The 12,601-nt window shown below is 41.3% G+C and overlaps 1 protein-coding gene across 1 annotated transcript; it reads right to left on the bottom strand.

Annotated features, from left to right (window-relative positions):
• Window positions 1–359: 359 nt before the first annotated feature.
• On the bottom strand, window positions 360–1,866 carry LOC102963598 (zinc finger protein 556). Its single transcript, XM_007075243.3, has 2 exons — window positions 1,758–1,866; window positions 360–1,336 (listed from the first exon to the last, which is right to left on the bottom strand). Exon 2 carries the CDS (start codon window positions 1,324–1,326, stop codon window positions 415–417), a length of 912 nt encoding a protein of 303 aa, XP_007075305.3. The 5' UTR covers window positions 1,327–1,336; window positions 1,758–1,866; the 3' UTR covers window positions 360–414.
• Between the last annotated feature and the right edge of the window lie 10,735 nt (window positions 1,867–12,601).

Below are 12,601 nucleotides of genomic sequence, written 5' to 3'. Positions count from 1 at the left end.
ACAATATATCAAAATTCATGTACTGTGTAGATGTACTCAGAATACTTGAGAATTTTCATCTCAATGTTTAGTTGAAAGAGACATGGAAATTCACTTGCCAGAGGTCCACATTAAGGACGAGATACTGAGCAATACTGTGTAACTTTTATAATATTTCTCTTCTGGTGTGGATTTTCCAAACTGTTTTACATGAATTAATATGCATTAGGTTTTCTTATATTTAGAAACTTTCTTTTGACTGTGAGTTCTCACATGACTACGAAACGCTTTGAGACAACTGAAAGCTTTCCCACATTTTTCACACGTCTGAGGTTTCTCTCTAGTCTTTATCCTTATGGTTTTAGAAGGATTGGGACCAACTGAAGGCTTTCCCACATTTTTCACACTTAAAGGGTTTTTCTCTAGTCTGCATTCTTACATTTTTGGAAGGATGACTGAAAGCTTTCCCACACTGCTTGCATTTATGGGTTTCTCACCAGTGTGCTTTCTGTCATGTTTGTGTAAGGATGAAGACCAACCAAATGCTTTCCCACATTTTTCACACTCATAGCGTTTCTCTTCAGTCTGCGTTCTTACATTTTTGGAAGGATGAGGGCCAACTGAAGGCCTTCCCACGTTGCTTATGTTTACACGTTTCTCTCCAGTGTGCATTCGGACATGTTTGTGTAGGGATGAGGGCCAACCAAACGCTTTCCCACATTTTTCACATTTATAGGGTTTCTCTCCATTGTGAATTCTCACATGTCTCTGAAAGGATGTGAGCCAACAGTAGGCTTTCCCACACTGCTTACATTCATACGGTTTCTCTCCAGTGTGCATTATCATATGTACTCGAAAGGATTTGGGGCAGCTGAAGCCTTTCCCACACTGCTTACATTCATAGGGCTTCCCACCATTGTGCATCATCACATGTACGCGGAAGGATTTGGGGCAACTGAAGGCTTTCCCACATTCCTTACATTCATAGGGTTTCTCTCCAGTGTGACTCCTTATATGTCCAGTGAGGGAGTGGGAACGAATAAATGTTTTCCCACAAAGTTTACAGGCATAGGGTTTCTCTCCACTGTGAGTTTTCACATGATTCCTTAGGTAGGAAGAACAACTGAACGCTTTCCCACATTCCTCACACTGATATAGTTTGCGTCCAGTATGACTTCTTTTGTGCCTCTTAAGGGATGAACGATGCCTGAAGACTTTTCCACACTGAATGCACTCATACAGTTTTACTCCAGTAGGCGTTTTCTTGTACAGCTTAAGACTTGGAATATGGTTGATGGTTTCTCCACATGTATTACCTTTGCTACTGTCACAGAGTCTCTCCACCATATGATTTCTGCTAAAAAAAAAAAAATGGAGGGGGCACATTATTAATGGTTTGTGTATTAATTATTTATTAATATTTGTTAATGAGCTCGAGGATTACATTTCTACCATTTTTCTGTCTAAATATAGGTTTTCTGTCCTGTCGGAATTAGTTCAAGGTGGAATAAACTAAATGCTCTGAGAATGGGCTGAGGCACAGCCCATTACTACAACAGCATTTCTCATATGTAGGGTTCCCTGGTCATTGTTTTCCACCAAATTATCTTTCAAATGCTTAATGTCTGAGTCACACGAAGGAAAAAAAGGGAGGGAATGATTTGTGAATAAACAAATCTGGAGCTAGGTTTATGGGTCTCTTGTTTTTGTTTTTTTAATTTCATGAAATAGTAAGATTCTCTACTGGGATATTGCATTTTCTCCTAAATGCAGCTCACCTCAAATGTCTCCCCTGGTTGTTGTGCTTATCTTCAATGCACTGGTCTTCCCAATTTTCTCCAAAAAGGGAGGTCCAGGAATCATTTTTTGTGAACCTTGCTATTTTCTGCTCATTGGATAATTTTTCTCCAGAAATAACCTGCTGAGAAGTGGACCCATTGGTTCTAAGTTGATTCTCATCATCTAAAACAAAACAGTGAATAAATCTTATGAAAAAGGCAACTGTGAGAAAAGAAATACATTCAGGAGTTCAGTGTTTCAAAACTTAATTTTTTTTTAACGTTTATTTATTTTTGAGACAGAGAGAGACAGAGCACGAATGGGGGAGAGTCAGAGAGAGGGAGACACAGAATCTGAAACAGGCTCCAGGCTCCGAGCTGTCAGCACAGAGCCCGATGCGGGGCTCGAACTCACGGACCGCGAGATCGTGACCTGAGCCGAAGTCGGCCGCTTAACCAACTGAGCCACCCAGGCGCCCCTCAAACTTAATTATTAAGAGACACAAAAGGGGTTCCTGGGTGGCTCAGTTGGTCAATTATCTGATTCTTGATTTCAGCTCAGGTCATGCTCTCACACTTCATGGGTTCAACCCCCACACTGGGCTCCACATTGTCAGTGACAGAGAACACTGTTAGTGTGGGCCCTGCTTGGGATATTCATTCTCTCTCTCTCTCTCTCTCTCTCTCTCTCTCTCTCTCTCTCTCACTGCCCCTCCCTGCTCATGCATGCTCTCTCTCTCTTAAAATAAATAAATAAAATTAAAACAAAGAGGCACAAGAAGTCAAAACAGTAGGCAATTTAATATGCACAGAAAAAAACACAAGGTTTCAAACAACAAGCTTCTCCATGCCCACAAAGTGACCCATGGGTATATACACATACTGAGGACAGTGAAGAATGCTGTCTTTTAAACCAGAAAGGAAGAAAAACACAGGTTAATATATATTTTTACTGTCATTGAGAAACCGTTAGATTCTAGGTCTGTGACGGCTGTGATCACGCCTGTCTTATTTTCCAATGTGTCTTCCTTCCGCATTCCAGATTTTGAAATGGGCTTAATGAATGAGAAATAGTTGTTATCGAAATAACTAAGTGAAGGATTGATGCCACCCTTACCTACTGTGACCAGGTTCCTGAAGGTTTCTAGCATCACATCTTTGTAGAGCTTTTTCTGAGCAGGTTTCAGCAGGGCCCACTCCTCTTGGGTGAAGTCCACAACCACATCCTCAAAGACCACTGAGTCCTAAAACAAACCACAGATGTGTAGGAGAATGGGTAATACAGGGGAAGTGGACTCAAATTCACAGGACGTTCCAACAAGATTCTATGGTCTCCCCACATCTAATCTACATCCACACTCACTTTCTGTATCATGGTCTTAACACACCACTAATACATTGAACTTGTCCCTCTCTCCATTTTTACTGTGACCCTTCCTGTGTGATCCCTGCCTTTTCACAGAGTCTAGAATAGTCCAAAACACATTGGAAAAGTTAGAGAAATGCTATACAAATGAAACAAATATTTCCATTTTATGACCACCAATTCCTTGTGACAAAAACTATTTCATCTGTCTCCTTATTGCCCACCGCATTGGTCACCACTGCGTAGACCCCAAGTTCAAATTGAAACGGGATTCTAATAAACAAAAACGCACTGAAGTTTTTCCTTCATTTCCCCTCACCAACGAGAGGCCCAAGGTGGAAACCCAACTTGCAACGTGGGCCAGCCGATCCTGTGTCTGGATGTACTCTAGACAATTCAAAGTAGATATGTCCAACTAGGAGCATGAAGACATTTTTCCTGGAGAAATGCTAATATTAACTTATATGTGTATTTTATGTATATCATTTATCACAGAATCAGTTGCTACTCTTTCTTCCTTTGTGTGCCCTTGAGACAGAAGAGGTATTGAGAAAGAGGAGGAAAGAGGAAGACAAGATAACTCAGAAGGAGGGAAGAAGGCATGAGAACTTAGACCTTTCCATAATACCCACATTCATAAACCTTGGTGTCGGTATGCATTAATTTTGAGTACACACACATGCATGTGCACACTGAAGTTCTAAGATGCCAAAATAGCTCTTTCCACCCAAGATTGCTGGTGCCTTGATCTTGGACTTCCCAGCCTCCATACCTGAGAGAAATACATTTCTGTCATTTCTAAGCCACTCTTTGGTGTTTTGTTATAGCAGCCTGAATGGGACAAAGACACATAGCCAGAGACTGGAGAAAAGTGAGATGGGAAGTAAGTCAAGAATGGTGGGGACTGCTGGGAGGTTGGGCCCATCATCTTGTGGGGAACTAGTCAGATTCGATTCTGTGAGAAATGTGGAGCTACTTCAGGCTTTTGCACAGAGGGGTGGTCTCCTCTCTAGCGTTAATGATCCATCACTTGTGTTGAGACTAGACTATGGGGAATGGATGTAGAGACCAGAACACCTGTTAAGAAAATAAAGCCATAACCAGGTGAGAGGAAGGTGGGTCAGCCAGGGTGGTCACAGTGGAATGTACAGGGGAAATATTGGGAAGGGCTACAGATTCCTGATGGACTGAAGTTGGGGCAAGACAGAATGAGAAGAGTTGATGACGCTGATTATGTCTCACAATAAAAACTGAAATAATGGGGGCGGCTGGGTGGCTCAGTCAGTTAAGCGTCTCCCTTCAGCTCAGGTCATGATCTCATGGTTCCTAAGTTCAAGCCCACATTGGGCTCACTTTTTCCACATGGAGCCTGCTTCAGATCTTCTGTCCCCCTCTCCCTGCCCCTCCCCCACTTGTGCTCTCTCAAGAATACAAATAAAACATGTAAAAAATCTCAAAAAAAAAAAAAACCCAAAACCCTGGAAAGATGGAGTTTCCATGAACTGAGATGTAGAAGGCCATATGTAGACTAAGGTCTTGGGGAGAGGATGAGAAGTTCCTAACAGGCAATACCAACATGGGAATAACAATACGACATCCGAGTGGACACATGCATTAATAATGTCTTCAGGAGCACTGGTCAGAATGGCAAAAATTTGAAAACACCCAAGTAGCCACTAGTAACAGAGTTAATAAATAATGGTGGTGTATCCTTGCAAGTGAATACAAGAGAGCAATTAAAGGTTAATTAACTATTATTACCACACAGAAGACTGTAAAATAACTTTAAACAAAAGGAATCTTACCTAAAATCTTACCTAAAATCTACACTGCGATTCCATTTACATGCAACGTGGGACATGCAAAATTAGAGTATCTTTATTTAATGCTGCATACACAGGCGCTAAAAAAACGGACACTGCCTTCACACCATTCAAGATATTGGTTACATCTAGAGAGTGAGGAGGGTCACTGGGAATCGTTTCCAGTGGGGTGTCTGATGTCAAGCACTGTTTTAGCTCTAGGGCTGGATTTTACTTCACAGGTGTTTATTTTTTATTATTGCTATAGACTGTCCAATATGTCTTATGTACGTTTCTGCATGTATGTTATACTTTGCAATGAAACATGGTAATCAATTAACACAACTTACCTGACATCATCTTAAGAATTATAGAAAATGATTTTATACTGTTCAACAGAAACACATGAAAAAAAAAAACTCATACTGCAGAGGAACCAATGGTAAGACGCATAGCCCAATAAAGAGCATAGTGGGGGGGGTGGGGGGTGGGAAGATTATTCAAAAAGGAATATATAGGGGCCCCTGGGTGGCTCAGTCGGTTAAGCATCTGAGTCTTGATCTCAGCTTAGGTCATGACCTCACAGTTTGTGAGTTTGAGCCCTGCGTTGGGCTCTCTGCACTGGCAGTGGGGAGCCTGCTTGGGATTCTCTCTCTCCCGCGCTCTGCCCCTCTCCTGCTTGCATGCGTGTGCATGCACATGCTCTCTCTCAAAATAAATAAACTTTTAAAGAAGGAATATATAAATGGTGTGAAGTTTTTCTACCAAAAAAAATGTGCAAAACTGAGTCCCCCTTGCCTCACTCCTGGTCAACATTACATGAAAAAGCCAATCCAGTGCCACAAGAAAATAAACAAATGTGCAGAATTACAAAAGAATAAAAAAGATCACTGTTATCCTTAGCACTAAGAAGCCTATGCACAGGACCCTGACAGAACAAGAACCACAAAATAAGATTTTTAGCACGATTCTAGAATAGATACACAGGACGAAAATAAAACTCATCACCTTTCCATTTCATAACAACATTAAGTTGGAAAATTCATGTCAAAAAGTGAACACGAAAGCCATCATTTCAAGCCTCTGGAAACAATCCTTACTAAGGACGTACAGCTGAAGAAACAGGTATTCAAGAAACTATGCGAATTCAGTACCAGAAATTAACAGTTTGGTATTTGAACCAAGACCACTCCCTCTCTCCCTAAACTTCCTTTTCTGACTGCAGCCAAGAACACAGGACCCCTGTCCACACAGCTCCCAGACAGAAAAGGAGGCCGTCAGCATTTCTCATCCTGCCCCAGTTAGCTGCTGCTGAGTTTAAGCTCCAAGCAAGTGCAGTCGACAGGAGGACCTCTCTACTTCTGCCAGCCCCCGCTTGTAGAATGGGGGCTCTACAGTGGGTACAGGGGATGCTGAGAATACTGGGGACCTGATTGTTCTTGTTTTGCCTAAGGCGGAGGTTCCGCACCCAGGAGAGGCAAGCTGGGAAGGCATCAAGCAAATGCTCTTCCTCCACTTAATGCTCAGCTTTTTTTTTTTTTAACACGTATTTATTTTTGAGAGACAGAGCATGAGCAGGGGAGGGTCAGAGAGAGGAGGAGACACAGAATCCGAAGCAGGCTCCAGGCTCTGAGCCATCAGCACAGAGCCCGACGCGGGGCTCGAACAAAGGGACTGCGAGAGCCTGACCTGAGCTGAAGTCAGACGCTCAACCGACTGAGCCACCCAGGCGCCCCAATGTTCAGCTCTTAAAGTGGACTTGTCACTCAGGTGGAGGTGTGCCATTGTCCCCACTTCAACGCAGCCCTCTGGCTCAGAGATTCTTGACGAGAAGGAAATGCAGGCTGTAAAACAGATAGCTCCTAGTCTTTCCCCCCAAAGAACTGACTTCATTTACAACAGAACATGGAGATTCCCAAGCCTAAGGTTGCTCTCAAAAACAGTGGAAGTTGCAGTGAAAGGCAACAGGGAAGAGATTCAAGATACAAGCAAAACTGTGGTCCCCTTGTTTTCAGGGGACAAATAGAGAAAGAGGAAGCTGGGAGGAGCCCCTCAGGGGTCTGAACGATCAACAAACACTAACCTGCGCAGCCATTCCTTCAAAGGAGTCCAAATTTGACTGGATTAGTCAATAGAGCAATGTTCGCACCATGGCATGTTCAAAACAATAAAAGAGTCAGCCTACAACTAGTGGAGATTAACAGCTAACAGCGGTTGGTCGAGAAAGAAACGAAGAAAACCCTGCCAACACTACTGCCATCCCAGGGTGACTGAGGAGAAACATCAGAGGCCTACCTCTGAAGGGGTTGGGAGGAGAGTGAAATAGACTTGACTAAAATAATCCAGCCAGTCACCAAGCAAACACAAATAAACAACAGTCAGGAAGCCCAGAAGACAGGGGCCAGTACCTAAAGTTGCTACAATATATTATCTATAGTGTCCAGTTTCCAACAAAAAATTACAAGGCATGCAAAGAAAAAGGACACTGTGACCCTTACAGCAGAAAAATAAGCAGGGGTCGGGGGGCACCTGGGTGACTCAGTTGGTTAAGCGCCCGACTCCAGCTCAGGTCACGATCTCACGGTTCCCAAGTTCAAGCCCCGCATCAGGCTCTGTGCTGACAGCTCAGAGCCTGGTGCCTGCTTTGGACTCTGTGTCTCCCTCTTTATCTGCCCCTTCCCTGCTAGTGCTCTGTCTCTCTCAAAAATAAATGAAAATATTTTTAAAAAATTGTTTTAAAAAAGAAAAAATAAGCAGGAAACAGAAATAGCAAACAGATGTTGGTTTACAGAAGGGTTCAAAGTAACTATTATAAATATGTTCAAAGAACTAAAGGAAACAATGATTAAAGATGTAAAGGAATATATGATAACAATGATGCACCAAATAATGTCAAAAAGAGATCGAAATTATTCTAAATGAACCAAATGAAAATTCTGGGGTTGAAAAGCACAATAACTTTCGTATCCCTTGCCTCTGGAGACATGTCCAGTAAGAAATTGCTATGGCTGAGGTCAAACAGGTTGCTGCCTATGTTTTCCTTTATGATTTTGATGGTTTTGTCTCAAATTTAAGTTTTTCATCCATTTTGAATTTATTTTTGTGTATGGTGTAAAGAAAGTGGTCCAGTTTCATTCTTCTGCATGTGGCTGTCCAGTTTTCCCAACACCATTTGTTGAAGTGACTGTCTTTTTTCCATTGGATATTCTTTCCTATTTTGTTGAAGATTAACTGGTCTTCATACAGTTGTGGGTCCATTTCTGGGTTTCCTATTCTCTTCCATTGATCTATGTATCTGTTCTTGTGCCAGCATCATACTGTTTTGATGACTACAGCTTTGTAACATAGCTTAAAGTCTGGAATTGTGATGCCTGCAATTTTGCTTTTCTTTTTCAGGATTGCTTTGGCTGTTTGGGGTCTTTTGTGCTGAGCGTGGAGCCTGCTCAATATTCTCTCTTTTGCCCTCTGCCCCTCCCCGCTGCTCATGCTGTCTCTAAAAATAAAAAATAATAATTAAAAAGGAAATGCAGGGGTGCCTGGGTGGCTCAGTCGGTTAAGTGGCCGACTTCGGCTCAGGTCATGATCTCGCGGTCCGTGAGTTCGAGCCCCGCGTCGGGCTCTGTGCTGACAGCTCGGAGCCTGGAGCCTGTTTCAGATTCTGTGTCTCCCTCTCTCTGACCCTCCCCCGTTCATGCTCTGTCTCTCTGTCTCAAAAATAAATAAAAGTTAAAAAAATTTAAAAAAAAAAGGAAATGCAACAGATTTCTATCGATTTCATATCGTGCAACTTTGCTCAATTCACGTATCAGTTCTAGCAATTTTTTGGTGGAGTCTTTTAGGTTTTCTACAGAGTATCATGTCATCTGCAAACAGTTAAAGTTTGACTTCTTCCTTGCTGATTTGGGTGCCTTTTATTTCTTTTGGTTGTCTGATTGTACTTTCAGTACTATGTTAAATCAACAAAACTAAAAGGCAGCCTACAGAACAGAAGATATTTGCAAACGATAAAGGGTTAGTATCAGATAAAGATCTCATAAAGGGTTAGTATCCAAAATCTATAAAGAACTTATCAAATTCAACACCCCAAAAATAAATAATCCAGTTAAGAAATGGGCACAAGACACGAACAGACATTTTTCCAAAGAAGACATACAGATGGCTAACAGACATATAGAAAGATGCTCAACATCACTCATCACCAGGGAAATACAAATCAAAACCATGAAAAGATACCACCTCACATCTGTCAGAATGGCTAAAATTAACAACTCAGAAAACAACAGATGTTGGCAAGGACGTGGAGAAAGGGGAACCTTCTCACACTGTCAGTGGGAATGCAAACTGGTGCAGGCACTCTGGTAATAGTATGGACGTTCCTCAAAAAGTTAAAAATAGAACTAACTGGGATGCCTGGGTGGCTCAGCCGATTGAGTGTCCAACTTGGGCTCAGGTCATGATCTCACAGTTCATGAGTTTGAGCCCCACAACAGGCTTGCTGCTCTCAGCGCATAACCCACTTCGGATCTTCTGCCCTCCTCTCTCTCTGTTCCTCCCCACTCACACTCTCTGTCTCTCAAAAATCAATAAAATATTAAAAACAATTTTTAATAGAACTACCCTATGACCCAGAAATTGCACCACTAGATTTTTACCCAGAGGATACAAAAGTACTGATTCAAAGGGGCACATGTAACCCAAAGTTTATAGTAGCATTATCGACAACAGCCAAACTATGGAAACAGCCCACATGTCAATCAACTGATGAACAGATAAAGAAGATGTGGTATAGCTTCAGCAATAAGACAACAAAAGGAAATCAAAGGCATCCAAATTGGCAAAGATGAAGTCAAGCTTTCGCTTTTTGCAGATGACATGATATTATACATGGAAAATCCAATAGACTCCACTAAAAGTCTGCTAGAACTGATACATGAATTCAGCAAAGTTGCAGGATACAAAATCAATGTACAGAAATCAGTTGCATTCTTATACACTAACAATGAAGCAACAGAAAGACAAATAAAGAAACTGATCCCATTCACAATTGCACCAAGAAGCATAAAATACCTAGGAATAAATCTAACCAAAGATGTAAAAGATCTGTATGCTGAAAACTATAGAAAGCTTATGAAGGTAATTGAAGAAGATATAAAGAAATGGAAAGACATTCCCTGCTCATGGATTGGAAGAATAAATATTGTCAAAATGTCAATACTACCCAAAACTATCTACACATTCAATGCAATCCCAATCAAAATTACACCAGCATTCTTCTCGAAACTAGAACAAGCAATCCTAAAATTCATATGGAACCACAAAAGACCCCGAATAGCCAAAGTAATTTTGAAGAAGACCAAAGTAGGAGGCATCACAATCCCAGACTTTAGGCTCTACTACAAAGTTGTCATCATCAAGACAGCATGGTATTGGCACAAAAACAGACACATAGACCAATGGAATAGAATAGAAACCCCAGAACTAGACCCACAAACGTATGGCCAACTCATCTTTGACAAAGCAGGAAAGAACATCCAATGGAAAAAAGACAGTCTCTTTAACAAATGGTGCTGGGAGAACTGGACAGCAACATGCAGAAGGTTGAAACTAGACCACTTTCTCACACCATTCACAAAAATAAATTCAAAATGGATAAAGGACCTGAATGTGAGACAGGAAGCCATCAAAACCCTAGAGGAGAAAGCAGGAAAAGACCTCTCTGACCTCAGCCGTAGCAATCTCTTACTCGACACATCCCCAAAGGCAAGGGAATTAAAAGCAAAAATGAATTACTGGGACCTTATGAAGATAAAAAGCTTCTGCACAGCAAAGGAAACAACCAACAAAACTAAAAGGCAACCAACGGAATGGGAAAAGATATTTGCAAATGACATATCGGACAAAGGGCTAGTATCCAAAATCTATAAAGAGCTCACCAAACTCCACACCCGAAAAACAAATAACCCAGTGAAGAAATGGGCAGAAAACATGAATAGACACTTCTCTAAAGAAGACATCCGGATGGCCAACAGGCACATGAAAAGATGTTCAACGTCGCTCCTCATGAGGGAAATACAAATCAAAACCACACTCAGATATCACCTCACGACAGTCAGAGTGGCCAAAATGAACAAATCAGGAGACTATAGATGCTGGAGAGGATGTGGAGAAACAGGAACCCTCTTGCACTGTTGGTGGGAATGCAAATTGGTGCAGCCGCTCTGGAAAGCAGTGTGGAGGTTCCTCAGAAAATTAAAAATAGACCTACCCTATGACCCAGCAATAGCACTGCTAGGAATTTAACCAAGGGATACAGGAGTGCTGATGCATAGGGGCACTTGTACCCCAATGTTTATAGCAGCACTCTCAACAATAGCCAAATTATGGAAAGAGCCTAAATGTCCATCAACTGATGAATGGATAAAGAAATTGTGGTTTATATATACAATGGAGTACTACGTGGCAATGAGAAAGAATGAAATATGGCCTTTTGTAGCAACGTGGATGGAACTGGAGAGTGTTATGCTAAGTGAAATAAGCCATACAGAGAAAGACAGATACCATATGGTTTCACTCTTATGTGGATCCTGAGAGACTTAACAGAAACCCATGGGGGAGGAGAAGGAAAAAAAAAAAAAGGAGGTTAGAGTGGGAGAGAGCCAAAGCATAAGAGACTGTTAAAAACTGAGAACAAACTGAGGGTTGATGGGGGGTGGGAGGGAGGGGAGGGTGGGTGATGGGTATTGAGGAGGGCACCTTTTGGGATGAGCACTGGGTGTTGTATGGAAACCAATTTGACAATAAACTTCATATATTGAAAAAAAAAGAAGATGTGGTATATATGTACAATGGAATATTACTCAGACATCAAAAAGAATGAAATCTTGCCGTTTGCAATGACCTGGATGGAGCTAGAGTGTATTATGCTAAGCAAAATAAGTCAGAGAGAGACAAATACTATATGATTTCACTCATATGTGGAAAACAAAACAGATGAACACAGGGGAAGAAAGGGGAAAAAAAGAGAGAGGGAAGCAAACCATAAGAGACTCTTAACTACAGAGAAGAAACTGAGGGTTGGTGGATGGAAGTGCGCGGTGGTGGTCTAAATGGGTGATGGGCATTAAGGAGGGTAGTTGTGATGAGCACTGGGTGTTATATGTAAGGGACGAATCACTAAAGTCTGCAGTTATATGTTACTATATATGTTAACTACACAGGATTTAAATTACAACTTGAAAAGAGAAAGAAAGAAAGAAAGAAAGAAAGAAAGAAAGAAAGAAAGAAAGAAAGAAAGAAAGAAAGAAAGAAAGAAAAGGCACAATAATTGAAAAAGTCATCGGAGACACTCAACCATAGATTTGAACTTGTGAGAGAAAGAACTACAAAGTATGTTATTCCATTCACATGAAACGTCCAGAATAAGAAATTCTCAAGAAGCAAAAAGTACCTTAGTGGTTATTTATGGCTGGGAGTAGGAAGGAAGGTGATAGATAAATGGTCTGAGGTTTCTTTTGAGATGATGAAAATGAACTAAAGTTGACTCTGGTGAGAACTATGAATAAACAGACCACTGAATTGTACACTTTAAGTTGGTGAATTTTATGGTATGTATAGTATGTAAATTACATCTCGGTAAAGGTCATTTTAAGCCAGCGCATAATAAAGAATTCTAATGA

Source organism: Panthera tigris, chromosome A2 (genome assembly GCF_018350195.1).
Source record: "Panthera tigris isolate Pti1 chromosome A2, P.tigris_Pti1_mat1.1, whole genome shotgun sequence".
Classification (NCBI taxonomy): domain Eukaryota; kingdom Metazoa; phylum Chordata; class Mammalia; order Carnivora; family Felidae; genus Panthera; species Panthera tigris.
This window is presented reverse-complemented; position numbering and strand designations above follow the sequence as displayed.